The sequence below is a fragment of the Aulonocara sp. 'chitande type north' Nkhata Bay genome, linkage group LG12 (assembly GCF_057382095.1).
Source record: "Aulonocara sp. 'chitande type north' Nkhata Bay isolate Kocher_YH1m ecotype deep benthic linkage group LG12, A_spYH_male_GT1.1, whole genome shotgun sequence".
Classification (NCBI taxonomy): domain Eukaryota; kingdom Metazoa; phylum Chordata; class Actinopteri; order Cichliformes; family Cichlidae; genus Aulonocara; species Aulonocara sp. 'chitande type north' Nkhata Bay.
In genome coordinates this window covers 30,082,260-30,109,962 of record NC_141355.1, presented here as the reverse complement: position 1 = coordinate 30,109,962, position 27,703 = coordinate 30,082,260, and the positions used below count along the sequence as shown (strand labels likewise).

The following is a 27,703-nucleotide window of genomic DNA, read 5'->3' as shown; positions in this document are numbered from 1 at the left end:
CAATCTTTGTTTCCACTTGCCGCCGTTTGCTTGAATAACCCTGCAGCGTTTACCCTCGCTCCTGGCTTTTATTTTGAAATTCCCCGTGCACGCACGCGCACGAGGCGGAGTTTGGCGAGGGTCAGTTGGAGCTTCAGTTCGGGATCTCCTGCTGACTGTCCGGGCAGTGCACACATTCTCTGACTGGTCGGACGACCAGCTTCTAGTCGCTTTATGTCGCGTTAGCGAAGCGCGAAGAAGTGAAAACCAGTCTGTAAATATGTGACTCCACTGCCGGCTAAACATTAGCGTTTCTACCGAGACGAGGAAGATGGACTCTGTTGGGAAAAACACCCAGAAGAAGAAGTTGTGGCTCTGTGGTCTGCTTTGGTGGTCGCTTCTTGTCCATTTGGCGTCAGGAGGTAACAACTGCAACTTATCTGACTTTATCAAATGAAAACGACAGCGATACATTTATTTAATGATGCGTTCAGTGGCAGGGTGTTTTAATCTATCCCTTGTTAAATTTGAAGAGTTGTTTCGCTGTTTTTAGTTTGTAGTCTCTGGCTGTGATTAACAGTTTATAAATACCTCGTACTTGTGCGTGCAGTTCACCATATTTGTTGGCGGTGATAAACTACAGCACTAATGCTTATTATCACTTAACAATAGTTTGTTGACGGATTTCGGTACATAATATTGCGTTACTCTGCATCACAGGTCCTAAAATGTTGACCTGAGTTTAACAGGATTAAACACGATGTGATAGAGGGTAGGCTGCAGGGTCTTTTGGCTGCAGTGTCACGATTACTCCCAGCAACAATAGCAGCTCGTTTAGTCTTTAAACAGCACAACCCTGTGATTACTTTTATATTAACTCAGCTGAAAACATCAGTATACCTCTCATTTAAGTAACCCCCACCCATTCTTATAATCTGTTTCTGTATGGACGCCCACAGTAGTCTGATATGATCAGAGACAGCAGCAGAAATAGGACTGTGATGCTCACTGCAGTGAAAGAACTATCAGACTGTGACAGTAGCACACTCAATTAAATTCAAAGAAATGGACAGTTGTTGCTGCCTTAGGAGACCTAAAGGGAGGGAGATGTGATTTTCAGTTTAGCTGTACATTATTTGCATTCATGTGAGCATTCCTTAGCCCATTTGAATAATTTGATCCCAGACATGTGTCATCTAAATTCAGAGTTCATCCAGGCTTTGGCCTCAGGAATTATTTCAGAGTGACTCTCACTTACTATATCCTTCTTTGCACATGACTACTGTATAGATATTTGCCTTACTTCAGTGGATTTCTGGATGTTTTCTTTTTTTTTTTTTTCATCTCTACTGTCTTTGCATTATGAAACAAGCAAGGGCAACAGAGAGTCCACAAAAAACCCAAACAGGCACTTCAGTCAAGTTGCATTTCTGATTTGTTGTATAAACTGAGCACACAGGCAGTGACAAGCACTGCTGTCGCCCCTAAAATTAACTGTTAGGTGTTCTCTGGCTTTGTTGTTGAAAAAGCAGTTTGTGAAATCTCTTAGAAAATGTCCTTAATGCACAGAAACTAACCCTGCTGAAATCTAGATTATAGAGCAACATTCAAAACATGGGAATTGTTTTCTGGTTAGTCTGCAGTGCTCTTTAATTAACATTCCCTCAAAAATTCAAACTTTTGGTCATGTCAGAATGCTTGTTTACTTTTTTTTTGGGGGGGGGGGGGGCATCATTCTTCATCTGATCCAGAATCCACTTCCTCACAAGCAAACTGGGAGATGCAGCGATGGGGAGGTTCTGACCCTTTTGTTTTAACCAAACATGACTTTCAGTCATATGACTTAAACGTCATCTTGATGACGCTAAAATACAATTGAGCATGCATGTCCATCCTTGTGAATTTAAGAGAAAAATGTTCATGCATTCCTCTTGAACAGTTTTGGGAAGTGCTTATTCCTTGTTATGTACACAGAACCATGAAGATGAATGGCACGGGACAAATAAATAGAGATAAGTAAGGCTGGATGCCTTTGTGGATATCAGTTTTTGTTTACTTCCAGCTACATTTAACAGTTCCATCTAAACAGGGTTTCAAACTTAGGTTGGTTACTGGTCAGTTAATTTCATTTCAGCTTTGGAATTTGTTCGTGCTTTGGAATTTGTAGGTGTTTTGGATTTTGTATGTGTTTTGGAGTTTGCATGTGTTTTGGAGTTTTGTACGTGTTTTGGAGTTTGTACATGCTTTGGAATTTCTGCGTGCTTTGGAATTTGTAAGTGTTTTGGAGTTTGTACGTGCTATTTGGAACTTGTACGTGCTTTGTCTCTAGGGGCCACCGTAGTTCTGGCTTCACAATAGGGACAATCATTTTAGTTTCTTTTGAGCTATTAAATAATAAGTAAGTATATCGTGGTTGTTTGTTTTGGTTAAACGAAAAAGTGTTTTTTTAATTACTAGACATTATATTAACCAGATGATTTAGCTCATGGTTGACAAAATAGCATTAGTTGACACTTAAAGTCTGGACTTTTGTTTGCAGGGAGTAAATAAGAGTTGGCTGTTAACATGTAAAGCAAGCCAAAATTGTATAAATTTAGGTTAACAAAATAAGAATGTGTATGATTTTAAATATATCTATGTATAGAATTTCTAAATGAAGCAACAGCACGTATGGCCTAGATGTGTTAAAGCTCCATCTCAGTTATACAAACTAAGTTTTATTTTGTTTTCCTTTCTCTAGTTGTTTATATTTTAAATTCATTCTCATTGATTATTGTATCTTAATGTGCCTCAAGGGCTTATTAACATGCTTAACTGATCGAATTGCTTAAAAAGAAAATATTGCACGGTCCACACAGAGTGGATCAGTTTAAGCAAACTGCACATTAGTGCATTAACCCTTTTAGGAGGCGGAGTAATGCATGAGCAGACATTAACTTTATCTAGCTTCCCCCACTGAGCACTTTTAGCTCATTAGCAGCAGGGGGGAGAGGGGGGGGGGGGGGAAATCAAATGTAGAATGGGCACATTTCTTCAGTTTGTTAACCATTCAATATGCTGGGGACTCTGGAGCTCATTAAAAACTGAACTGGTGGTGCCCGGGCATGGAGGCTCAGACAAAAACGCTTCAGAGCATGTTAGCCTAGATTACAGGGTGATGTGAAATGGCAGGGAGGTGATGTTGAAGAAACAGCTGGGTCCGTCCGCCACGCTGTTTCTGGAACATGGGGCCACAGACAATGTGGGGACGTCAGAGCCTTTCATGTTCAGGTTGAAGGTTCCTGTCAGGGCAGGGCATGCCCGAACATGACGGACTTCCTGCAAGCCTCCTCCACATCCACTGCCTCAGTTGGTACACTGCTGTTATGGCATTAAAGTCAACATATGTAACTGCTATACATTTAAGAGAAACCATGAACAACTTTCTCCTACAGCTACTAACGAGAGATAAACCTGCAGTTCTGCAGGCTTGAGTTTAGTTTCGTCTTAAAGGTGGTTATTATTCTATAGGTAAAGCTTTAAAGCTACAATAATTGTATTCTTGTTGTAATTGAATGCATGGAGCCTTTTAAGTGTAACTAGCCCACCGCGAAGGCTAAACTCAGTAGATCCAGAGAATCTGACAAGTCTTTGAAATCAGGTGAGGTATAATTTGTGCGCAGCGTGTGGTGTAAAGCTCTGTGTGTGCCCTTCCCACTTATACACAGTCTGCTCACTTGTAAAGAACAGCTTTGATGATAATTATGCTGGCTTTTATATCTAAATGTCACATGTCGACTATATTGAGACCACAATGCTTGACTTGACTTGCTCTGTTTGTTGTAGTCACTGCTACTCTACTTCCTGTCCCAGTTCTCTCTTGTACTCGTCTCAGTTTAAATAATTGTGAGTTAGCCTGAAAAAAGACACCAAAATTGAGGACATGTACTCTTCCTCTAAGTCTCTAGGTTTTTTTTTCCAATCCCTTTTCCTCTCGCAGCTTCCTTCTATGGTGACGGCTTTGTACAGCTCAAGGCGAGACAGTCGTCCGACCGTAACGTGCTCCGCATTCGCTTCAGAACCTCGAGCACAAATGGCCTGCTGTTTCTCGCCGCTGGACAGACCCACTACTTTTTACTAGAGCTCCACACAGGTCGCCTGCAGGTGGGTACATCCATGGCTCCAGGACATGAGCATGTGTGTTCAGGCATATAATTTCACACGTTCACGCACGCGCGCACACACACACACACACACACACACACACACACACACACACACACACACACACACACACACACACCCACACACACAGTATGCTATATGCACAACATCCAGTTTTTACTTTTTGTGTCTGACTACATGTATGTGCATTTTGGACAAACAAACATTCGTCACCATTAGCTGTGGCTCTGTCTCTGTTGACAGTGTCAGTCTCTGAACACGTTGACACAAGCTGACAAGCCTGTGTGGTGTGAGCTGAGTCTTAATGCCATACCAGTCACTTCTTGTCACAGTGAACACAACGAGATGATGAAAGATTTTTGAGATCATGGACAGATTAGTCACTCAAACCACATGATTGAGAGGCTGGATGACAGTGAAACACACGTCTGTTACAATTGTGGATGCTCATATTAAACATGGCCAAAGTAATGAGGCCAATATATGTGCAAGTAATCTCTGTGAGCCAAAAGTTCAGACTTCAGACTCCTTTAAATTCCCCATTTCAGACAGTTTTATTCCCTCTTCTTATAGCTCTTCATGATATACCCCCAAAAATCTACTTCCAACTGCTTCCATGTAACAAAGGACCAAAGGCACCAAAGCCCAATATGTAATAAATATGGATTATTTTAAACCATCAATCATGCAGACCTATAGTAGAGTCCAAGAATAAAACATGAAATATCACAAAATTGTTTGTCATTGCAACTATTGAATGAGTTAGTCATCCCATCTCTAAGTAGTGTATTGTTCTTTACCTGATGTTCTACAGTATAATAACTAATGTAATGTAATATAGAAGGTATGCACAGTTAAATGACCTAAACATTGTTGTTCAAATATTGTCATCAGTCTAATCTTAAACTTATATATCTACACTCCAGTGGCTTTTGTTCTGTTCAATCATGAGCTGTCCTCTTAAACTCAGCCTACAAAGCTCAGTCTGTTCAAAATGAAACGCTTTTATAAATAAATTTGTGTAAACTGTGAATGAAAGTCAAATGTATTCAAACATGTATCATACAGATTTTTTTTCACTGATCTGTTATTGTAATAATGATTATTTCACAAAGTTTATTGGTTCCTGTTTATCTGGGTTCTGAATTTCATACTAGAATGAGCCTTAATTAATGGAGTGGAAAACAATGAAATATCATGTTTCAGCAACAGTTTTATATTAAAAGGAAGCTGTATGTGGTTAAATATAGCATTCACTGCCACCTTTTGAGATTTATTTTGTATTTATCAAAATGTAGGTGTACAGTAGGTTTACACAGGAATTTAGTAATTAAAGATAAGCTTGTGCCACAAGCATTAAAGTCCTGTAACAGAAGCTTTGCATGGAGAATTTAAAGGTAAATCAAAATGTCCATTGAAGATAGCTTCTAAAGCATAGGTGTCAAACTCTGGCCCGCGGGCCAAATTTGGCCCGCAGTCTAATTACATTTGGCCCGCGAAGCCATACCAAATTACTATTAGAGCTGGCCTACTGGTATTATACAGCTAATATATATATTGTTTAGTATTAAACTTTGCTTGTTCCATATTCAGTTTTTCAGCTAAACTTGTTTGAGTCCATAAGAAAAGATTCATTCTTATATCTGGAGGAAGAATTTTTTTTCAATAAATATTAATGTTAGCCTGCGACTTTGTTTCATTTTGAATTTTGGCCCACTGTGTATTTGAGTTTGACACCCCTGTTCTAAAGCATCTTGTAAGCAGCCCTGCCAGGCTAAATCAGCACACAGAATGCACAGATATACTGCCAGAAGACTTTTTTGTAAGTAGACACATTCATAGGAAACATAGGAAGTCATCAGATATGCATTAGAGCTTTTCTGCTTCAGACTAGAGAAATCCCTGTGACTAAGCATCTATTTGTGTTAGACTTTCGCTGCTGGGAATGAATCACACTGACAACTGTGTTGCAGAGTTGTACCTTAGTAAGCACGAGGAGTGAACTCCGTGTTCATAAACTGGCACTGGTTACCATTTTAGGGTTTTGTTTTGTTTTATTTCTTCCGTCACAAAAGTTTTCCTCTGGCTTGGGGTCTCATTTCGTGTGAGTCAGGCATGAGCGTCGCTTCCCGGAAACCAGTCCATGAATAGTGGCGACTGAACAGCAAGCCTTGACAAGCACATCATCTAAATGGTGCATTAGTTTGAGAAGGTGATGTGATTCTCTGAGGACATAGCTGAAGGCAAAAAGATAATAGTGCTCTTCCTGCTTTAAACGACAGACAAAGCTCACTGTTATAATCACAGGTGACATCATGGAAAATAAGCAATTTAAATCTTGCTTCTCCTTCGGGGTTCTCTACTTTTGCTTGTACAATGAAAATATTTCAAGAATTATTATTTTACATGTGTACCACTGTATAAACAATTTTAGATTGTATTAAAATTATATTTTCTGTATGATCATACCAAATAACATGTACTTGAGCACAAAAGTGGTTTTGCATTACTGGATAAAAAATTAAGGAGTCACTAAAGTTATCAAAGTTCATCCATGAATTTGTTTAATTTATGTTAAACTCCTGATGGTGTTCAATTTACCAAAGTATTCTGGATATCACTAAATATATCAAGATCCTTGTTTTAAGAACCAACAATGTTGGTTCTGTTCTGTCAATCTGTTGTTGGGTCATTAAAGTTAAGACTTTATATGCTGTAAGTGTTTGTGTCACAGTGATGTCAAACTGTGTTAAACTAAACAAACATAAAATAAAGTCCTTAGAGAAAAGTTGATAGGTCTTCACAGTCGCTGAAGTCCGTAGTGTCAACCTTCGGGGACCATAAACCAAATTTTCATGGCAGTGCATTCAGTATTTCCTGAGGTAATCGGTCTGGAGCCACATGCTGGACCTGCATACTACTACTAGCATTCCTAGCAATGAGTCATATTTAATGTGGGATATATTTTTTTTAAAGGGTATTGGAAAAAGTGAAAAGTTAGAAAAAGTATTTTATACCCATCCAACTTTTTTTTTTTTGCATATTTGTCACACTTAGATGTTTGATGTCATCTAATATTAGATAAAGATAGCCTGAGTAAATGCATAATGCTGTCTTTAATTAATGGTTTTATTTAAAAAGCTATCCAAGCCATATGTGATAAAGTAATCGCCCCCTAAACCTAATAACTGGTTGTGCCACCCTTGCCAGCAAAAAGTACAATCAAGCATTTGCAGTAACTGGCAATGAGTCACATCATTCTGGGGGAATTTTTGCCCACTCTTCTTTGCCGAATTGTGTTAATTCAGCCACATTGAAGAGGGGTTTTTTTTTATTTAGTTTTGTTTTCTTTAGCTATTTCTGAGGTAATATGCTTCCAATCATTGTCCTGCTATATTATGCAATTATTTTTTAACATAGGCCCATGTAAGTTTGAATATTTTTTCCCCTTAAATTATCAAGATTTTCATTTAAAAACTGCATTCTATTTATCTAATAGAAAATACTGTTTGATCAGGAACATTAAAGTATAGCAAATATTTAAAAAAGAAATCAGGGTGGGAGCAAATACTTTTTTATTGTTATGTAATAATAAGCCTAAATTTACTTAATTTCCTCCTTAAGTTGCTCTGTGCATTTGCATAATATTTCGTAAAATGTCATATTTTGTAATCCAGTTGTTTTTGTTCTTTCTCCCAGCTGAAATTGGATCTTGGATCGGGGGAGCAGATGTTAGAATCAGACCGGGGAACCCATCTCAACGATCTGGCCTGGCACCATGTGGAAGTCCATCATGTGCAGCTCAACATCACTCTTACTGTTGACTCAAACTCTCACAGCAGTGTAAAGGTGCCAGGTCCCCATTACAGTCTCAACACAGATGGTCTCTATGTTGGAGGCTCAGGGGGCTTGGATAGACCTTACCTGCCCAGAGACCCAGTTTGCTTCCGAGGCTGCATGGATGATGTACTTTTCAATGAACGTGACTTGCTGTCATCACTGAGACCATATACCGGATACAAGAATGTTCATGAAGTGTCTTTAGGCTGCAGTCCCCAGTTCTTTGCCACTGAAGAGGACCCTATCAGTTTCTTCAGCTCGAGGGCTTACATTTCTCTTCCAACCTGGATTACTGAGCAGGAGGCTGCATTTGAGTGTGTTATGCACACTTCAGCTAAAGAGGGAATTATCCTGTACAATGCAGCCAGAGAGGAGAAGTTTGTGGCTCTGGAGATTCAGGACGGTTTGCTTGTGGCTGTTGTTGGAACAGGTGAAACCAAAACTGAGCTTCGTTCACTCACGCTCATCAATGACAGAAAATGGCATTCCATCAAGTTATATTTCAGTTCCAAAAGCCTTGAACTAACTATTGATGGAGAGATGGTGAAATCTGGCATTATCCCTCACCCAAAAGCGCTCCAGCTTAAAGGTTATCTTTTTGTTGGAGGCATCGATGATAGCACAAGATCTGAAGTCAAAAAGATGGGGCTTGTCTCTATATCTGGAAAGCGTGCCAGGGGAGGTTCCTTCAAAGGATGTCTAAAGAACATTGCAGTTAACAGAGTTAAGATGGGTCTCTCTAATGCTGTAGTCACCAAAGATATATCAGTTGGTTGTGAGCCAGAGAAAGAATCAGATCCACCAACTGCTTTGAATCCAACAAATACTCCAGGATCTCTTTTTCACTTGATAACACCAACACCATCGATTGATATGTCCACACTTGCATGGGGCTTGGACAGAAGGTATGGTTTCAATTTTGTGCAGCTTAAGAACCTTATAGTCCAAGAGGGTGGTCGAGCATCTCTTGAAGCCAAACACATCAAGGTTCTCTTGGACTTTAGAAAACTTGGCATTCGACAGTCTCAAATTATGTTTCGGATAGAGGAGCAACCACTTCGAGGTCAGATAAGGCTTGATGTCGATCAGGACCAAGAGGAGAATACTTTCAGCATGTTGGACCTTTGGCATGAGCGAGTAATGTACATCCACGGAGGCTCAGAGGAACCGGATGATTTCTTCATGTTTTCAATTTTTTCTAGTAGTCGAAAGCAAGTTCCTGATTATTTAAAGGGCACCAAACTGTACCGCTACAATATTTCAGTGACATCCACTAATGATGCACCTGAGTTGAGTCTACCTCAAGGAAATCTCTTTGTTCTGCTGGAGAACTCAAAGAAACGCCTCACCACTGATGTTTTGATGGCAACAGACATTGACAGCAATTACACAGACCTTTTCTTTTCTGTACTTGGGAACTTGAATGCTGATGCAGGATACTTGGAAGTTGAAAGCAACCCAGGCAAGGCAGTGACCTCATTTTCATATATAGACTTAGACGAACTGAGGGTATACTACGTTCACACAGGGGTTCGAAATTCAAGGATAGTTCTGAGAGTTAGTGATGGGGAAAAGGTCAGCAACACTGTAGTTTTACGAATTATGGCTGTAGCACTCGAGTATAAGATTGCTAACAACACAGGCCTTGATATCATTCAAGGAGAAACTGCTATTATTGGCTCAAAGCAGCTGGCTCTGCAAACAAATGCTGTGAACCAGGTTGTAGACATTCGATACGATGTCATTGAACCACCTCAGTATGGAGAACTCCAGAGACTTCACTCAAGTGGTGAATGGAGGCATACTGATTCATTTTCACAAAGGCTTTTAGAAAAGGAGCGCTTGAGATATGTTAGTACTTTCCAAGACATCCAGACATCTAATCCCACTGATTACTTCAAGTGTAAAGTTAATGTGGCTGCAAGGGAAACCACTGAAATCTTGTTCCCAATCACTGTGAAGTGGGTAAAGTACCACCTGGTGAGAAACACTATGATAGATTTGGATAAAGTGAGGAAAGTGACACTAAACTCAGAGTGTCTTTTTGCCACAACTGAAGGTGTGACTCTCTCAGAGGATGACCTATATTTTCGGGTTCTCACTACACCAAAGAAAGGGAAATTACTTCTCAACACCATAGTCTTAAAGAAGAACTCCACCTTTAGCCAAAGAGATGTAACAGATCTAAAAGTGCATTACGAGCTAGTTGACAGACCTTACCAAGATACAACTGACAGATTCAAATTTCATCTGGTTTCTAAACATGCTCAGTCACAGAACTATGATTTTCAGTTTTCTATTAAGGCTGATGTTAACAGCGTGTTTATTAGAAATGCAGGACTCTCACTTCAGGAGGGAGAAAGTAAGCTTATCACCAAAGATGAGCTCTTTGCAGAGACTCTGAGCACGAAGGATATGTTTTATACAGTTATAAACAGCCCAAAACATGGAAAGCTAGTCCGTATAAGTCAGTCAAATTCCAATGCTAGCTATGACAACATCTTAACCTTTAGTAATAAAGATATTTTAGAGGAACGTATAATATATGTCCATGATGACAGTGAAACGACTCAAGATGAATTCACTTTCATAGCCTCCACCACCCAAGGATTCAAACCTTTTATTGCAGAAGATGAACCTGGCTCCAAGGAAAGTGTTTTTAACATATCCATTCAGCTGCTAAATGACCAAAAACCAGTACGTGTAATTGATAAAGTTTTCCACGTAGTAAGGGATGGACAGAAGTTACTCACTACAGAAGATCTGCAATATCAAGATGCCGACTCTGACTTTGATGACGGTCAGTTGGTTTACACTCGACGTGGTATCCCAATGGGAGACCTCGTGCTGGTAAATGACACCACTTATCGGCTGTTCCAGTTTCGACAGAAGGATTTGGAAGAAAAGCGGGTGCTGTTCATTCACAAAGGTGTGAGCTCTGGCAGATTTGTACTTTTTGTCTCCGATGGAAAACATTTTGTGTCAGGCCTTTTACACATCAGTGCACATGACCCTTTCTTGAAAGTCGACAATAACACCGGCCTGCTGGTCCAGAAAGGTCATTCAGTGGTCTTTTCCACCAGCAATTATAGTGTAATGTCAAATCTGGACATCCGAGATGACAAGGAGGTTATCTTCAAGTTAGACGATGGTCCAAAGCATGGAAGTCTTTACCGCAATGAAACAACCGTTGTGACATTCACACAAGCTGACTTAAAAGCAGGGCTGATCCGCTATCGGCACAATGACAGCAAATATCTGACAGACTATTTCAACATAACGGTGAAAGCTAAAAGTCTTCAGCTCACAAGCAGGGTCAATGTGAAGGTTTACCTGGAAAGTCATCAGAGACCTCCCATTGTACAGCATCATGATACTTTATTGGTGGAAGAGGGAAAACCAGCAAAGATTGATGAAACTAAACTAGAGGTGAGTATTTTCATTTAAAGAACTTTAATTTCTTTGAAGCATTCAATTAAAGTTTTTTTTTGATAAATGAGTGAAATAAGTACCGTAATCTGAATTGAAGGAAATATTACATCAACTGCTTGTATGCTGCTGAAAGGCTTAAAACAAATCTTTGACCAGTTTTTGTTTTTATGTTTTACTATTTTGCCAGTTTTTGTTGAGAATCACACGACAACTAAACCTCAGTGACACAAGAGACATTTCAAATTTAAGGACCAAATGTTTTCTGATTCTTGCAGGTCACCCACGAGGACAACCTGCCATCTGAGATTGTGTTCACCGTAAAGGTAGCCCCATCTTATGGCTTTCTCAGGCGTTTTGTTGAAGCGGAAGAGCGCTACATCGGAACCAAACAGTCCCCTGTCAACACATTTACCCAAAATGACATCAACAGCGGGAACATTCAGTATGTGCAGGTGGAGCCAAACAAAGTCAACGACACCTTCATCCTTGATGCCACCAACGGGGTCACTGATGTCACTAACATTAAAATGTTTGTAGACATCATCCCCCTGCTCATCCCACTTCAAGTCTCCAATATCACACTGAACGAAGGTGCGGCCAAAGCACTGACGCAGGATGTGCTCAAAGTCACCAATCGACACTTTTCGGGAATCAACTTCTTTTATAATTTGACTCAGCCCCCGCAGCATGGTCACATCGAGCACTCACGACATCCTGGTGTGGCCATAACCACTTTCACCAGGAGGCAGGTGAGATATTCTGACAAACTCTCTTACAGTTACCACAGAAAATAGCATTAGACTGGCAGTTGGGTGGGTATAAAACTGCTTTGATTTAGTGTCGCAGTGACATTTATTTTATTTTTTTTGTTTGGTTTTTTTTGTTTGCATCAAGTGTTTAGAATTTAGAGGATGCATCCATCAATTACTCATTAATTGACTGGACTAATTATTTTAAGTAACCTTCGTAACCTTCGATTTGGTTCTCATTAAATGCTTTAAAGAAAAATCTTTCCCACCCTATCCCAATAGGAATATCATCATTTTCCTAGTTTTTTTTTTTTAATCTTGTCATTATGCCCTTAAGTATTTTCTGAGAGGTTTCACATTATTATCATGTGGAAATTATATGCAAGAGAAGAGATTGTGACCTAAGCATCATAAGGTAGTTTTATGCACTGCTGTGTTTTGGAAGACCCTTTGCTATGCCAGTCTATCCTTTCTGTGATCATTATTCAGGTGGAGCATGAGTTCATTTACTACGTCCACGACAGCAGTGAAACCTTAGCTGACAATTTCACTTTGGTGGCCAATGATACGAGCTTGAGGAAGCAGAGTGCAGCTCAGATGGTGCACATCCAGGTTATACCCGCCAACGACGAGCCTCCTGTTATTATAACCAACAGGGTCCTCAGGGTGAGTCTGCTCTATATTTAAACTTCAGACACTTTTTTTTTTACTAGGAGGTCTGGCACTAGAGCGTACTGTCATGTGGGCAGTGTTACAAGTTGCCATGGCTGGCTGGCAGGGTGGATGGGGGAAACTATGTTTGCTATGTGGAAGAGGGTCCATAGGGGTTTGCAGCATAGAATAGCAACTTAAATCAAGCATAAAAAGAACTTGCAGGAAAGTCTGGTATGATGTTCAGAAGTTAAATTTTCAAACAACTCTAACCAGTATTGAGATATATCACAATGACTTGAACAATGAGCTGCTATTTTTGGGGGATCTGGAGTGGCTGGAAATGATTTCTTAGGCTTATTATAAAAACTTTTAATTAAGTCAAGGATTATTTCCGAGCATTACAGAGACAGTAGATCCAATGGTGAAAATAAATTTCCATAAATAAAATCTGTTCAACAATATTCAAGTGTTGAGTGTTTAAAAATGGTAAACATTGTGACCACGCTGCCTCATTTTGGTCCACTTTTGCTCTACTTCACCTTTATTTTTGTCCTTTTCTTACCAAAGGAAAATGTTCTGGTTATTTAATATATGTTTAGTATACTGTATGTGAAAAGCAATCCCTACTCAGATATGTTATACATATCTATACTTATAAATTAAACAAGTTGTCTTTTGTGTATATTTGCTGAGCAGTGCTGTCTTGTGCTACTCTGTAATACAAATACAACTCTGGCTGGAGTTGGAGGAGATCCAGCTGTAAGGAGAGTTTGAAGTATAGGTCTTTGTAGTCTGTGCCCCAAATGCCTCAAATTCCTCTGGGATCCTGCAGACACAGAGAGGAGCAACTTCTAACATTTACTGTGCTAAAGAGTAGCTGGCAAGTTTTACATTTTGGTGATGTTGACTGACAAACTGATCTGCATGTGTGCTCTGTTAAATTTAAATCAAATGAGCCATTTTTTCTTTTCTTTTTTCTTTTTTAAATATGTGTTAAGTTGGAGGTCAAGGCTTTTAAGTCTAGGGAGCTGATTCATCAGTGGCCACAAGGTGGCCCTGTCTTACCTCTAATCATTGGTCTTAAAAATGCCCTGCACATGATTTTAAGAGAGTGAACTTTTTTCTTGCAATCATGTGTGTATATGCATTTGAATTATTTTAGAAAAAACACTTTTTATGCAAATATTACATTCTCTGTTTCAGTTTTTTAAAAAGACTTGCTATATTTCTTTTTGCAAGCTGGAATTATCAGTACACGTTACCTGCCCTTGGAAATACTCCAGTATTTCCAGAGAGAGAGAGATGGTGGCTGAGTGGTTAGGGCACATATCACATGGTAAATGTGTACCCGATGTGACATTAGCTGCTGGCTGTTTGCTACAGGTCATAGCCCCTACTCCTTTTGCCACATTTCAACTCTTTATTTACAGAAATAAAGACCAACAATTGTTTCTTGAAAATATCTTGTGTAACTGAAACCAGTATTGTTCATGGCGATGCTGCACTGAGTTGTGAGGACTCTTTCTCATAGTGCAGCGTTCCACCTTTTGAACTTGCCAAGAGAATAAAGGCTAAGACAGACACATGATTAAATAAAAGAAGACATCTTATTAAAAACATGTTAAAAAGAAGCATCAAGCAGTTTAGGTTTTGCACTAATGACTCAAATAAATTTGTCTAATCTGTCATCTCTATTACTAAAGCTGTAGCCTGATAAGCAGCAGCATGAGGTCTATCATATCTCATGTGTGCTGTTCATCAGTCCTGCTGTGACTTCCTGTTAAATAGGGGATTATTGGAGGTGGAGTCATTTCACACCAGAAGAACGCACACTCACTTAAGATGTTCTGCTGCAGGGCTGATGTGGAGTGTGTGTTGTCCCATTCCAGAGGCTTCTATTTGATTGGTATACATTATGATCCATTTAAATAATGTAACAATTTAAAGTATAAGGCCAGCTCATTGCTAATTATCATTTGAGCTTTTCAGGTCCATTCACCAGTGTTTAGTGTTTTATTTAAGTTCAGATCCAACTTGACATATTTAGTTCTATATTTTTAAAGTAAGGAATGCATTTTTTTTTCTTTTTGTTTTTCTTTCTTTTTTTGTTTCACTCTTGTTCAAAATTCTCTCTTCTGCAAACTGTGATAATTGTTCACTTTGCCCACCTTTCACCAAGCACAAACCTGCCAATAAACAAGAGTCTGCTCGGTAAGTGTGTGAAAACAACAGTGATCACACCTTCAACACAAAAAAGCACATGATGAAACTTAATTCTGTAAAACATACAAAAAATATTTTTTAACAGGAAGTGTTTACTTGTTCTCTTTTTAGAACGTTATATCTGTTGATTAAGTAGAAACCTAACTTTTTTTCTTTCTTTCTTTTTTTTTTTTTTAACTCATTTAGAAATGCTGTGATCATGTAGTTTGTGTGATTTGAAAAAAACAATTTATAGAAACTCAAGTTTGGAAGAGTGTGCATCACGTGTAGCATTTTTAGCATCTCAGCTGAACAGACAGTAGTGCAAGGTGAAGTGATGTCTTCACGGTAAGTTGTTTACTGATTAATAATTACGTGGTAAATAATGAATCCACTACTATCCACTGCCCCTAAAATTAATGTTTTTACTTTCTGGCTCAGCTTTGGTTGTTTGGTTCTCAGCATTCATACCAAAAGCTAAAAGTATGAATCTTGGTCCGTATAGAGTTATGTAGATACTCGCTGACAGTTTTCTAGTACTAGTAGTAATTTTCACATTTGATGCGATAGGAGCTTTGTGTCATGGTGCGTTATCCTGCTGGAAGCAGTCATGAGAAAATGGGTACACTGTAGCTATTAAGAGATGGACATGTGGTGTTTAAATGATGCTCATTTGTACCTAACGAGTCCAAAGTGTGCTAAGAAAATATCCCCATTACCATTACAGCATCATCACCTACCATACTTGTTGGTACAAGTCAGAATGGATTCATTCTTTAATGACACCAAATTCTGGCCCTGTTATCTAAACGTTGCTGCAGAAATCAAGACTCATCACTCCAATCTTCTGACATCAACATGGGCTTTCCACCCAGAGAACTGTTGCTCACTGAATATTTTCTTTCTTAATGACCATTCTCTGAGAAAATCCCAGTGTTCAACAGTTTTTGAAATACACATTTAGAGTCGCTTAAATCAGGTTTTCTTGACCATGTATAAACCTAAATGCAGAGTTGTTGCCGTATGATAAGTTGATTAAATATTTATGTTAGGGAGAAGTTGAGGAGGTGTCCCAAACAAAGTGGGCAGTGAGTTTGTCAGCACTGCTATTTACTGATTCTGTTGTTAATATACAGTTTAGCTATAATCTGTTTTCTTTTTGAAACTGTTGTATTGGATGATTTTTGACATTTTGTTTGGCCTATTTTTGTGCTCTGTCATTAAAGATTCAGCTCTGTAAACAAACAAGTTCAACACAATTGCCCAATAGCTCCATGGCACCCCAGTGTGTTGAGCTAAAGTAGATGGTTGAACACAAACACTGCTATGGAGATCTGGCATTTTAGGGTTGATGCTAGATATTATAGAACTGCAGTCCCCAACCTTTTTTGCGCCACAGACCAGTTTAATGTCAGACAATGTTTTCACGGATTGGCCTTTAAGGCGTCACAGAAAAATACAACAAAATAAAATGATACAGCCAAGACAAAAACTGTGGTATTTTGTAAATATAATAATAAATGCGAATTCACTGTGTAATTGTGTAACTTTATTAGCGGCATCCTCCTGAAATGCGCCAACAACATTTCAGAGTAGCATCCTCCTCTCTACCCCTTAATGCTCTCTGGTCGGTATGGTAACGCATAAATATTTCTTTCAAAATAAGACACACAACTACAACACGGGAAAAGACCCAGGGAAACCAAGTTAACGATAAACACCCGAGCCTCAACTCTCGCAGGTCTGTGGCCCGGGGGTTGAGGACTGCTGGTATAGAACAAAGCACCAACCTCTGACAAATTTCTGAGCTTGCAAGCTATCCTGAAACTTTGGATAAGCAAGCTTACTTACAAGGGACTAGTTTTTCCACCATTACCAAAAGATACAGGCTGTGCACCCTGAACACACCTACCCAGATGTATCAGCCACTGCTGGTTATTAGACTGAGGGTGGCCAGTGGGAAAATAATAAAAAAAACACCCAACCCTAGTTTGTATCAGCGGAATGTTTAAACCTTTTACTTATAGGTAATCTATACGGACTTTTACAGTCGTGAATGTTTAGGGAATAACAAGATAACATTTAATTTCATAAAATCATCGTTTTATGATTTTCTTTTTGTAGCATTTGACACAAGACTAAATAAAAATAAAATTTATTTTTGTCCTAGGAAGTACACACAACACAATTATCATCTTTAATATTGCTGGCATTGATCTTCTCATCACAGAAGACAGGTTTGTGCCAATATAAAAAGCACAGATGTTAATAGAATTAATGATGGCTGTATTCCTTTGAGCTGCTTCAGTTTCAGGGATCTGTTATTGCTGCTGCTGGTGACCTGACATGTTATAAAAGCAGAGGTGTTGTTAATATCATATGTGACACGTGTTCTTTGACAGCTCAAAATGTCTTACAAGGAAAAGGTTTGTGCAGTTCATCGCATTTTACAGGCCATACATTCACATCATTCTGATCACAACATTGCATTAATTACTGTGGAATGACAACCTGTCCTAACAACAATTGCTTGTTATGCAATCGTTCTTCTGGACTGGACTGTAGAAGCTCATCTTTTGTTGTCAAGTGTCTGCACGGTTCAGTAGTTTCGTGTTCTGTGTGTGAATGAGATCCTCTGTTTCTTCGTGTTAGCCTTGAGCTTTTGAATTTACATGGAAGCAATACTTCACTGTACCAAACCAACACTCTGCAGAACACCTAACTGTGTATAAAGTTTACATGGCTATATTTAGTCTTGAAATGTCCTTGGTTTGAGTGACAGTTTTCCTGAGGTTTTTATTGTATTACCACCTATATTTGCCTGAGTTAGAACATTTTTTGTAGCAGTCCTTCTGTGGATGTTATGTTGCACAGAAGCAAGACAAAAGAAAGAAGAAGAAAGCCTGTGAAATAGCCTTATAGCTGGATTCGCACTCAAAGCATCTTTGTCAGTTGCATTAGCTAATGAATGACAGGAACACATGAGCTAATTCTGTGGTCTTTTATGTGCCTGGCTTTTATTTCATTTGTATGCTATTATATTTTTGCAGAAAGTAGGTGTAGCTTAGCTGTGGTGCAGATACTTTTAATTCATAAAATGGCACATAATTTTGCTCTACCTTACAGACTTTGTACTGCATACTTCTTCTACACTGCCTAGATTAAATGGGAAAAGATTGGCATTTACAAATGTAAATAAGCTTTATTTTAGCAAGTTTTGTGCCCCAGTTTCATGATCAGATGTGGCAGCTTTTTATTCCAAATACCACAATAAATGTCAAACTTGGGTTTAGCTGTCATGCACTGTGAGCCTCTGCATTATGAGCCCTGTCAAACAAAATCTTGTAGATTCCTTGAGGTCAGATGGTCTCTGCTCTGTCCTTGTCTGCCCCCTGTCCAGGTGTGGGTGTCCTCAGTGACAGAAATCACTTTGGATGATCTGAGTGTGCAGGACCAAGACACACCACCAGAGGAGCTCCACTTCATGGTGACTCCACCCAGCAATGGACACCTGGCCCTGAAGAGCGCCCCGATGAAGGCAGTGCTCAACTTCACCCAGGCCCACATAGACCAGGGGCAGCTGGTGTTTGTTCACAAAGGTAAATGTATTTTCCATGCTATATCAGAGAGAGGACTACTGAATTTAATATTTTAATTTGAATTATTTAAATATTTAACTAGAAATAGCAAACTTTGTCCAGCCAATTTCATATTAAAATAATTTTGATAAATGCTAACTACCAAACAGGAATGTAATTAATAATTATTCAGCCAGATTACCATCATAATATTATTCAGTATGTAATTTTTTATAGTCTGCTGCCCAAATTAATTTGTATAGTCTTTAATCAGGTTCTATTTCATCAGTTAAAAGGAACATTTTGTATTAAAATTGTGTTTTTAAACACAAACTCACACACAAATATAAAGGTCATACACTAAGAATGAGTGAACACAATATTTAGCTCATAGGCAATACAAGCTCAAGGTCTAAACAAGTACAGTTTCAGGTCCTTCGTGTTCTAGAAGTAACTCAACCCAGAGTCGATACTCTAAACTGGAAATTTCCAAACAAAAGCTAATGTTCTGTGATGGACACTGGAGTAGTTTCTGTTGCTATAGGGTATTCAGCAGATATACTGTGATATATTATATTCTTTTCATTCTCTTGCATGGTTTAAATGAAATAATTCCAAATATTTTTAAATCTTTTATTTTTGCCATTCCTTTTTGTACCCACTAGAAGGTGCTGTTAGCAATTGCTACAGTTTGATGTTCTCTCCAGTTTCTCTGTGAATTAGAGTAATCTGTAGGAACGGTGTGCAACCTTCTTTCTTATCCATTGGCTTGATTGCATAAATGAGACCGGCCAAGTGGGCTGAAAGTCAGATTGAAGGTGATAATACTTGATAGTCTGGAACTGCTGTGACGTAGTGAATAACTTTTGTCAACATTTAATGGTGACTCAGATCAGGGTTCTGCTTACTGTTTTGATTTTTATCTACCTTTTTCTTTGTTTTGTGCCACCATGAAAGCTTGTCATAACAGCGTGCAAGACTAAAAGAAAGTGTTCTTTTTACATGCGTGTACCCACACGTACATTATAATATTTATGTTCTATACTCAGAGGTTACTTAGACGTTTGGAATTGTTACATTTTCTTGAGCTCTTTTATATGTCTGTGCCAAGAATAAAGTAAAAACTTGTACATACAAAACTAAATGAAGGCTGTTTTTTCTTGAGTAAAGGAAATGCCACTTATCCTTTGATCTGTTAATATTAGTGTTTTGTTTAATTATGTTTCCAGGTGCTATGTCAGGAGGATTCAACTTCCAGGCCAATGATGGTGTGAACTTCACTCCCAGACAAATCTTCAGTATTACTGCTAAAGCCCTAGCTCTCAGTTTGGAGAAGAGTCAACCACTAAAGGTCTTTCCAGGTAAACCTGTTCTTTGAGAAGCTTGTGATTATTAAAGTCTAAAACTGGCTATATATTTTTAATACTGTTAAAAAAAACAACTATTTGTTTATTTTTTAATATTTGTCCTCTTCCCTCTTCCTTGGTGCTCAGCTCTCAGACAAAGGGTATGAAATATCTGACTTTAAGATGTCCTAAAACTTACAAACAGTGCAATTCTAAAAGAAAAGCAGACCCAGATTTGTACATCAGTGCTGTGTTATTTTTGAGAATAATGGAGCTCAGTGGAACAGTGAACCAGTATGTGGTCTCACTGCATACTTCCACCAAGCAAGAAAAGTCCCTTCACTCTTTACACGAAGCAACTCCCTTGATCCAGAAGCAAATCTGGATTGAGGTTATTTTGATATTTTCTTGAACTGAGCTGTTGTCTTATGTAACTTTGATGTGTTTTACAAAAATATTAAATTCTATTAAATGTTATGCTAAATGTTGAATTTTACCCTCCTTGCATCAGTAAGGAATTCTTCCAGAAATCCTTGGATCTGGATCTAGGTTTAGATCAAATCCATCCATAAGTTTCTGGGTCATCCTCCTAACAAACAAACCAAAACCAGCTGTATCACCTCCTTGACAGAAGTAATGAGCTTCATCTGGCCGTGGTTAAAACCAAATAGCTTTTTTTTCACATGATTTGTTGACAGCAAGAAACAAAAAGACTTGAGTCTAAACTACTAACTATGCTTCCCATTGTTTTATTTTCCCTTCTAATAATATGAGGTTTTTTAAAAGTATTTGTGTCATGATCAAGTGTACAGCTGCTTCCTGAAAAGAACTGAAACGGCATATTTTTATTCGCCTCAGTCATCAACTCATACAAGTTTTCTGTGGTACTAGTAAGAACCATGAGCACAGTATTGGTTTCCTCTTTTTATTTTAGGATTTTTTTGGGGGTGGGGAATTTTTTTTTCTATGAAACATTAACTGTTTCTGACACCATCAGTCTCTACTTAACTGTATTTTGCATCAAAATTTGCTTGTATGCTCAGCCTGACCGCTACCAAACACCACTGAATTCCTTTAGTTAAATAATTCAGCACATCTACAACAGCTGCAGCAAGCACTTTTATCCCCGAATACCAGACCAGTGAATCAGCTTTTGCCATGTCCTAATGTTTTGATATTTTTTACTGTTAATATTTTGGAGATAAAAATAGGCCAGCTGGGTGTTAACTGTGTCTGCAAACATGTTTAGTTTTCTGAGATTTTCAGTAGTCTGTCAGTGGTGGAGATTTTCAGTGTGAATTAGAAGGAACGGATATGGTGAGGATAGAATACAGCCAACTGGCACGCTCTGCTGAGCTTCCCAGCCACAGGGTGAGTGGGTACTTGAAAAGCTGTGCCACTGTCTGCCTGAGACAGCCCTGTTTGTGCTTCGTGCCAGGCAAGCCGGAGAGAGAGAGTGAGATATAGAAAGGGCGGGATGGGAGCTTTAACTGACAATGAAGGGTTTTGATGGGGTGAGGGGTGACATGAAACACTTTCACAGTGTGGAGGGAAGATAGATTTATTTATTTTTCCTCTTTCCTCACAGACACCTTAAATGTCTTGGTGCTTTCTGGGAAACTGTGCAAACACTTCTTGCTAAATGGTTGCAAATGCTGAATTTAGAAACCACATTTACCTGAAAGCATTCTTACGGATAGTCGTAGTGCCAGTAAAGACATTTACACTTTTATTTTAGTACACAAAGCTAATTATCTAATTGGCCGATACAGTTACTTAATGGTGGGAATACTGGATATTATTAGAAGCTTGTTTTTTGTCGTTAAAAGATAAGAAACTTGTTGCTCTCTCTTCTTCCAGGCAGGAAATTTCCCATGATAGATATGGATGGTGGGAGCACTGCTTAAAAAAAGTGATGAATGGGTTACACTGTGCTTTCACCCCTCTGTCTCTCTATCTTTGATTTCCATCATTCATCACCAGACTTTTAGGATCCCAACAATATTCACAGTGACAGGAGGACTGTGGAAATCTATGTAATCCATCTTAAGAAGAAAGAATTCCTTAGAAGTCACCTATTACTCTCAGTGGACACTTCTTTTTACATTTTCCCCGAGCGGAAGATTTACGTCTGCAAGGAGCCGATCTACTTTTAAATTCTTGTTTGGATGTGCTGTAAAAATGTCTCTGATGTCTGCAGTGCTGCTTTAATTTGACACATCAAAGGAATCTCATCGGTCTATTCCAGACCTTGTTTTGCATAATTTGGAGTCAAAAAGATGTGGAACGCATTCAAAGGGGAAAACTTACAAAATGTAGAAAAAAAGGTTTTAACTGCGTGGTTTCAGCTAACTTGATACTCAATTCAATAAAACAATCTTTTTGTTGACGGATGCTGAAGCAGGCCACTTTATCAGTAAAGCTACTATTCTTATTTAATTTCTCATTTCTGTACAGGCTCTTCGAGACCAATCACAAATGAGTATTTACAAGCAGTGACCAATGACATGAGCAACACCTCAAACCGTGTAATAACATTCAGTGTGACACGGCATCCTAAACTGGGGCGTCTGGTGATGAGGCAGCCTAATAATTCAACAGCAGACATCTCCACTTTCACACAAGATATGGTAAGTGTGAGGAGCCAGAGGTCATGCCCATACTTATCACCCTTATGTGCTATGTAATATGAAACAGAGAAAGACTAAACAATAGGCTTTCTCCGCTGATGTGGAACACTGCCAGATTTCCTCTGTATGAATAAAACATGTAATGCTTTTATGTAATCAATTATTACTGGTGGATTATTATGTGACACAGACACAGTTGTGATGGTTGTCCTATATTTACCGCTGAGCAGAGCAGATTTAAAGTAATGAATAAATATTATGCAGACTGCAGAAACATCTTTAAGAATGAGGCCGCTGCACAGATTACACAGTTGATTATGTTCATTTTGAGGATGGCTGATTTCAGTAACTTCATAGATGTACATTTCTTTTGTAACTTGGCTTGCCTGACTCTTTGGAGTGTGTGTGTACCACAGGTGGACAAGAAAGAGGTTTTTTACATTCAAACTCCTGTTGAGTCAGTTGGCTGGGAAGCCATGGACTCGATGACCTTCTCTGTAGCATCACCACCTGCTTCAGTGGACAGTCTGACCTTCAGATTTGACATCTCATATGAGAATACTGGACCCGAACACAACACAATCCTGCTTGCAAACACAGGTATGAATATGACTCTACAGCTGTGTTAGCAGCTCTGGTCAGACACGCTGCTGCTTTGAGGTAAAAAAAAAAAAATTAACTTCATCATGTGAGCATCCTTACAATATGTGTGTTCTGAACTGGTGTAAAATTCAGATGAAATTGGGAGACGGCACAGATAACAGAGTTTAAGAGAACCAACATTTGTTTAATTAAATGAAAGTGGGAGGAGAAAAAGTCAGTGCCTAAGTGTTTAAAAGAAAGAAAAGTAAACCAGAAAAACACCCAGACAAGCCACATGCTTGCCTGCTGGGGAGAAGCAAGAGAATATTAGCTACCAAGCCCTCCTTTTTTAAAACAATTAGTCAAGTGGCAGGTGTGCTTTCTCCTAGGACCCACCTCTCAAACTCTTAAAACTGTAGATGATGGCACTAACATTAGCACATTGTTGGGACTGACTAATTGAAGTTTGCTTGGTGACAGGTGCTGAGGTGACAGAAGGGGAGAGTGTCATCATTGACGAGTCCAAGCTCGATGCCACTAACCTGATGTCCAAGCTGCCTACACCTCAGCGTAGCTCCTATGAGGTGTGGTTTCAGGTAACATCTCTGCCTCAACATGGTGTCATCGTGGTTGGTGAGAGAAACCTAACCAAGGAGAAACCTAATTTCTCACAATTCATTATTAAAAAATATGGTATCACCTATAAACACGACAACTCGGAGACAACTCAGGATTCTTTTATATTCAGCGCTTGGCTTAATCCTAAGGGAAAAACTGCGCAACGCCCTGAAGATGACAGTGATGTTGTTGTGGAGCATTTTAATATTACAGTCATCCCTGTGAATGACCAGCCACCTTTGCTAAAAACCAAAGCTCCAAGTCTGAAGGTGGTACAAGGAGATACAATAGCCCTTGGGCCAGAAAATCTCAAAATTGAAGACTTGGACAATCCTCCTGATGATATTAAGTTCTCCGTGATAAGCAAGCCAAGCAATGGTTACTTGGCTCTCAAAGGAAGTTTGAATGAGTCAATAGTGGCCTTTACCCAAGCTCAAATCAATAACAGAAGTGTCTGTTTCGTCCATGATGGAAGTTCTGTCTCTGGAGCGTTCTACTTCAGTGTTACAGATGGCTATCATAAACCAATATACAAACTCTTTAACCTAGAAGTGTCAGAAATTACCATCACTCTTGTCAAAAATACTGGATTAGAACTCCAGCAAGGTAGGACTTTAGTATCTCTGACCGAGGACAACCTTGCTGCTGAGACCAATGGGAAAAATGTCACAGTTTACTACCAGATTACAAGGCCTCTGAGATTTGGCAAACTTTTGAGAGACAACCGAGAGGTTACGCTGTTTGACCAGGAAGATCTCCAGACAGGAAGGTTGTCCTACCATATGATCTCCCTTTCTTCTGTCGAAGACAGCTTTGAGTTCACTGCTTTCACTTCAGAGGCAAATCTGACTGACCAAGTGCTTAACATAACTGTGAAACCTTTACTCCAGACTGGTAAAGGTTTAAGGATTCCCAATGGGATTACGGTCAAATTCAATGTAAACTTTCTCAATGCATCTGAACTGGCTAATATAAGTGACAGTGACCCCGTCTTTGAAGTATTATCCCATCCTAGGTATGGGAAAGTGGTTCGACCAAAATTAAAAATGACCATAAAAGCTATCCCAGTGGAGTCCTTCACCTTTCAAGAGATCATGCAGGCGAAGGTAGCCCTAGAGCTGAATGCTAACATGACTGGAGTTGAAGAGCTAAACGATTCAGTAGTATTTGTTCTGAAAGCTGATAGCGTCCAACCTGCTAAAGGGGAATTACATTTTACAGTTGTGCCATATGATCCAGCATTTTTTCCACCCACAAAGAGTCCTGTTTCAGCTACATCATCTGTGCCTCAGGCATCAATCAAGACTGCTTTTCCAGTCCTGTCTACAGTTTTCCTCTCCACCCAACAACCAAGCATAAACCAGCAAAAGTTCAGAGGACGCAACCGCTGGGGAAACTCCAACAGAACTAGCGTTTTTGGTACAACTCTGGGCAAACCATCTCAAACAGAGGAGTTTCTCTTCAAAAACACACCAGTTCGTGTCGAGTCCTACCCTCAAAAAACGTCTAATCCACTCCTGATTATCTTACCACTGCTTGCTCTGCTGCTGCTGCTTGTAATCATCTTTGTGGTGCTGGTTGTCTTTCTTCGACACCACAGGCAAAGAAAGCAGAGCACTGCTACAGCACAGGAGCAAACATCCACCGGTCTTCCAAACAGTTCATCTTACCAAGGCCAAACCCAAAGGAGCCCAGCAGTTCCCACTGTGACTGTCACTCCTCTAAACCATAACTGCCCAGGCAGCCCAGTGCTTGATCGGTTATTGACACCAAACCAGGGCACAACTTATAACGCAATAGATTCAAACATGGTTGTAAGTTCATGGAGTAATGGCTCCCCTGTTACATCATGTCAAATGATTAGAACCGCTACTCCCACTTTGCAGAAGAATCAATACTGGGTATGATCTTTTATAGCAGAAGTTGTCACTATTCAGGTTTTAGAGTTACATGACCACTGACGGTGTGACAATAACTTGTTCACCATTTTGGATGTATGACGCAATATGATGAAATGAATAAGGCCCTAGTCACACAGGCTGCAAAGGAAAAATATTTGTTCCCTAGCTGGTTGTCGAATGGTTGCTGGCTGTTACCTTGAATCCAATAGCTACAGTCCCAGTCACACGGGCCTAGAGACCAGTCAGCAACCATCTTGGGTTGGCAGAAGGAGAATAATTTAGCAAGGAAAATTTCAAGAGTTTTTGTAAAGAGCTAAACAAGAGCTAAAACATGCCCTTAAATGCTGTCCCAACAAGGTGATAACAATATTCTGTGTCTGCTGGATGTGAAACGTCCTTTGCGATATATTTATCAGAAGCAGGACAGCTCATTAACTCATTGTCCATCACCACAACCACTGCTGCACATTCAGTTAGTGGGACAGAATCTGTTCACTAGAGCATTTACAAAGTGGTAATTGTAGAGAATTATAAACAATGTTTGTGCCTCATGTATATGTAACCAACAATGTCCTCATGCATGTTGCAGTTTCTCCCATTAAGAGTTATGAACAGCAGAGTGGAAGATGATTCTAATAACTGTGAATTACTAAGACTGACACTGGCATTTCAACTGATTGTGCAGATTTTGTGTAGATATTATAGTTTAGAAATGTTGTAAACTCAGGAAGTTTGTCATTCACCTTTATTGAGGGTTACATGTGTTGTTGATAACTGAGGTCCATTTAAAATTATGGGACATAACATAAAGGAAAATCTGCCCGAAATGTTTCCCAGCATGGCTTTGTACCACTCTCTTCATAGACCCGATCAAGTCATTGATAACACATTTGGTTAAATGATGTAATTTTATTTTACTCTTTCCAGTATTTTTATATTTAAAGAAGTGCATACAAAAAAATCAAGGTAGAAATCTTTTAAATTATACAACTCTACTCTTACTCTTCACATCTTTACCTCAGTTATTAAATATAAAACACAAGGATTATTCTATAATTTATTAATAGGCTCATTGATCTACAACTCACCTGAGGTGTAGCATGTTTGCTTTTTATTGAGGAGTGACTTTTGTGTACAAAACGTCACTGTACTACAGCTGCTGACAGGGCTTTCCTAGAAAAAGAGCAGATTTTCTGTGACTGAAATGAGTCCTTGAACGATATATAATTATTATTTATCACTGATAAACCAGTTCTAACTTATGTGGTCAAATTATTGAATACGTCTGGTGTACACTGTAATGTAACTGCTGTAAATGAATGGTACTGCTCTGGGGGATGAGACTGCGGTCAGATAAAATTACCATTGGCATGAAATTATTTTATACTGAAGAGAATTGTCCTTTTATTTTATGCTAGTCTCGACTCAGTTGTGTAACTTGCCATGTAACAGAAGTGTCATATTTATTTATACCATATTTTAAATAAACCTAATGTTTGTAAACAGCTTATTTTTATTTTAGTTTCTGCAGTAGCAGTGTAATATGCGTGTGTAGTCGTTCTGGTCAATTATTAGTTTACTTCTCCTCATAAAAAAATGTTTAGCAACCAAATTATCACTTATTTCTTTCCTTCCTAAATGGGTTTTTGGCAGTTTCCGCTATCACTGTAATTTAAACTATCTTGCTGCTTGTTACCCTCCACTTTGTGGCACTATGCTTGCTACAAAAAAGACGAATTACACCATTAGATAAAGATGTGTTGTGATCATGAATTCTCACAGTTTCCTGCAATTACTTTAATGAATGTTCATGCGATGTTATCTGCACTAAGATGTGTTTGTCCCCTCCATAAAAATGTCTGTTCAAATACCTAATATGTTCACAGCAAATGCCAGTGAATCTGAGTGGCTGCAAACCTGGTTGCCATGTAGTGTGATTTGCAAAACCAAGTGAGTCTTTTTTTTCTAGCTGAAGCTTCCCTGCTGTGAGTCAGTCCACATGGCTGATGGTATCATGTGAAGAAAGCA

General features: G+C 39.0%; 1 protein-coding gene across 1 annotated transcript; it reads left to right on the top strand.

The window, feature by feature from the left end:
• Positions 1-130: 130 nt before the first annotated feature.
• cspg4ba (chondroitin sulfate proteoglycan 4ba) lies at positions 131-27,422 on the top strand. The gene is made up of 10 exons (XM_086315010.1): positions 131-401; positions 3,959-4,122; positions 7,843-11,412; positions 11,691-12,164; positions 12,654-12,830; positions 18,421-18,619; positions 19,828-19,959; positions 22,402-22,574; positions 22,991-23,174; positions 23,637-27,422. The coding sequence occupies exons 1-10, from the start codon at positions 311-313 to the stop codon at positions 25,679-25,681; spliced, it is 7,209 nt and encodes a 2,402-aa protein (XP_086171136.1). The 5' UTR covers positions 131-310; the 3' UTR covers positions 25,682-27,422.
• Positions 27,423-27,703: the final 281 nt, after the last annotated feature.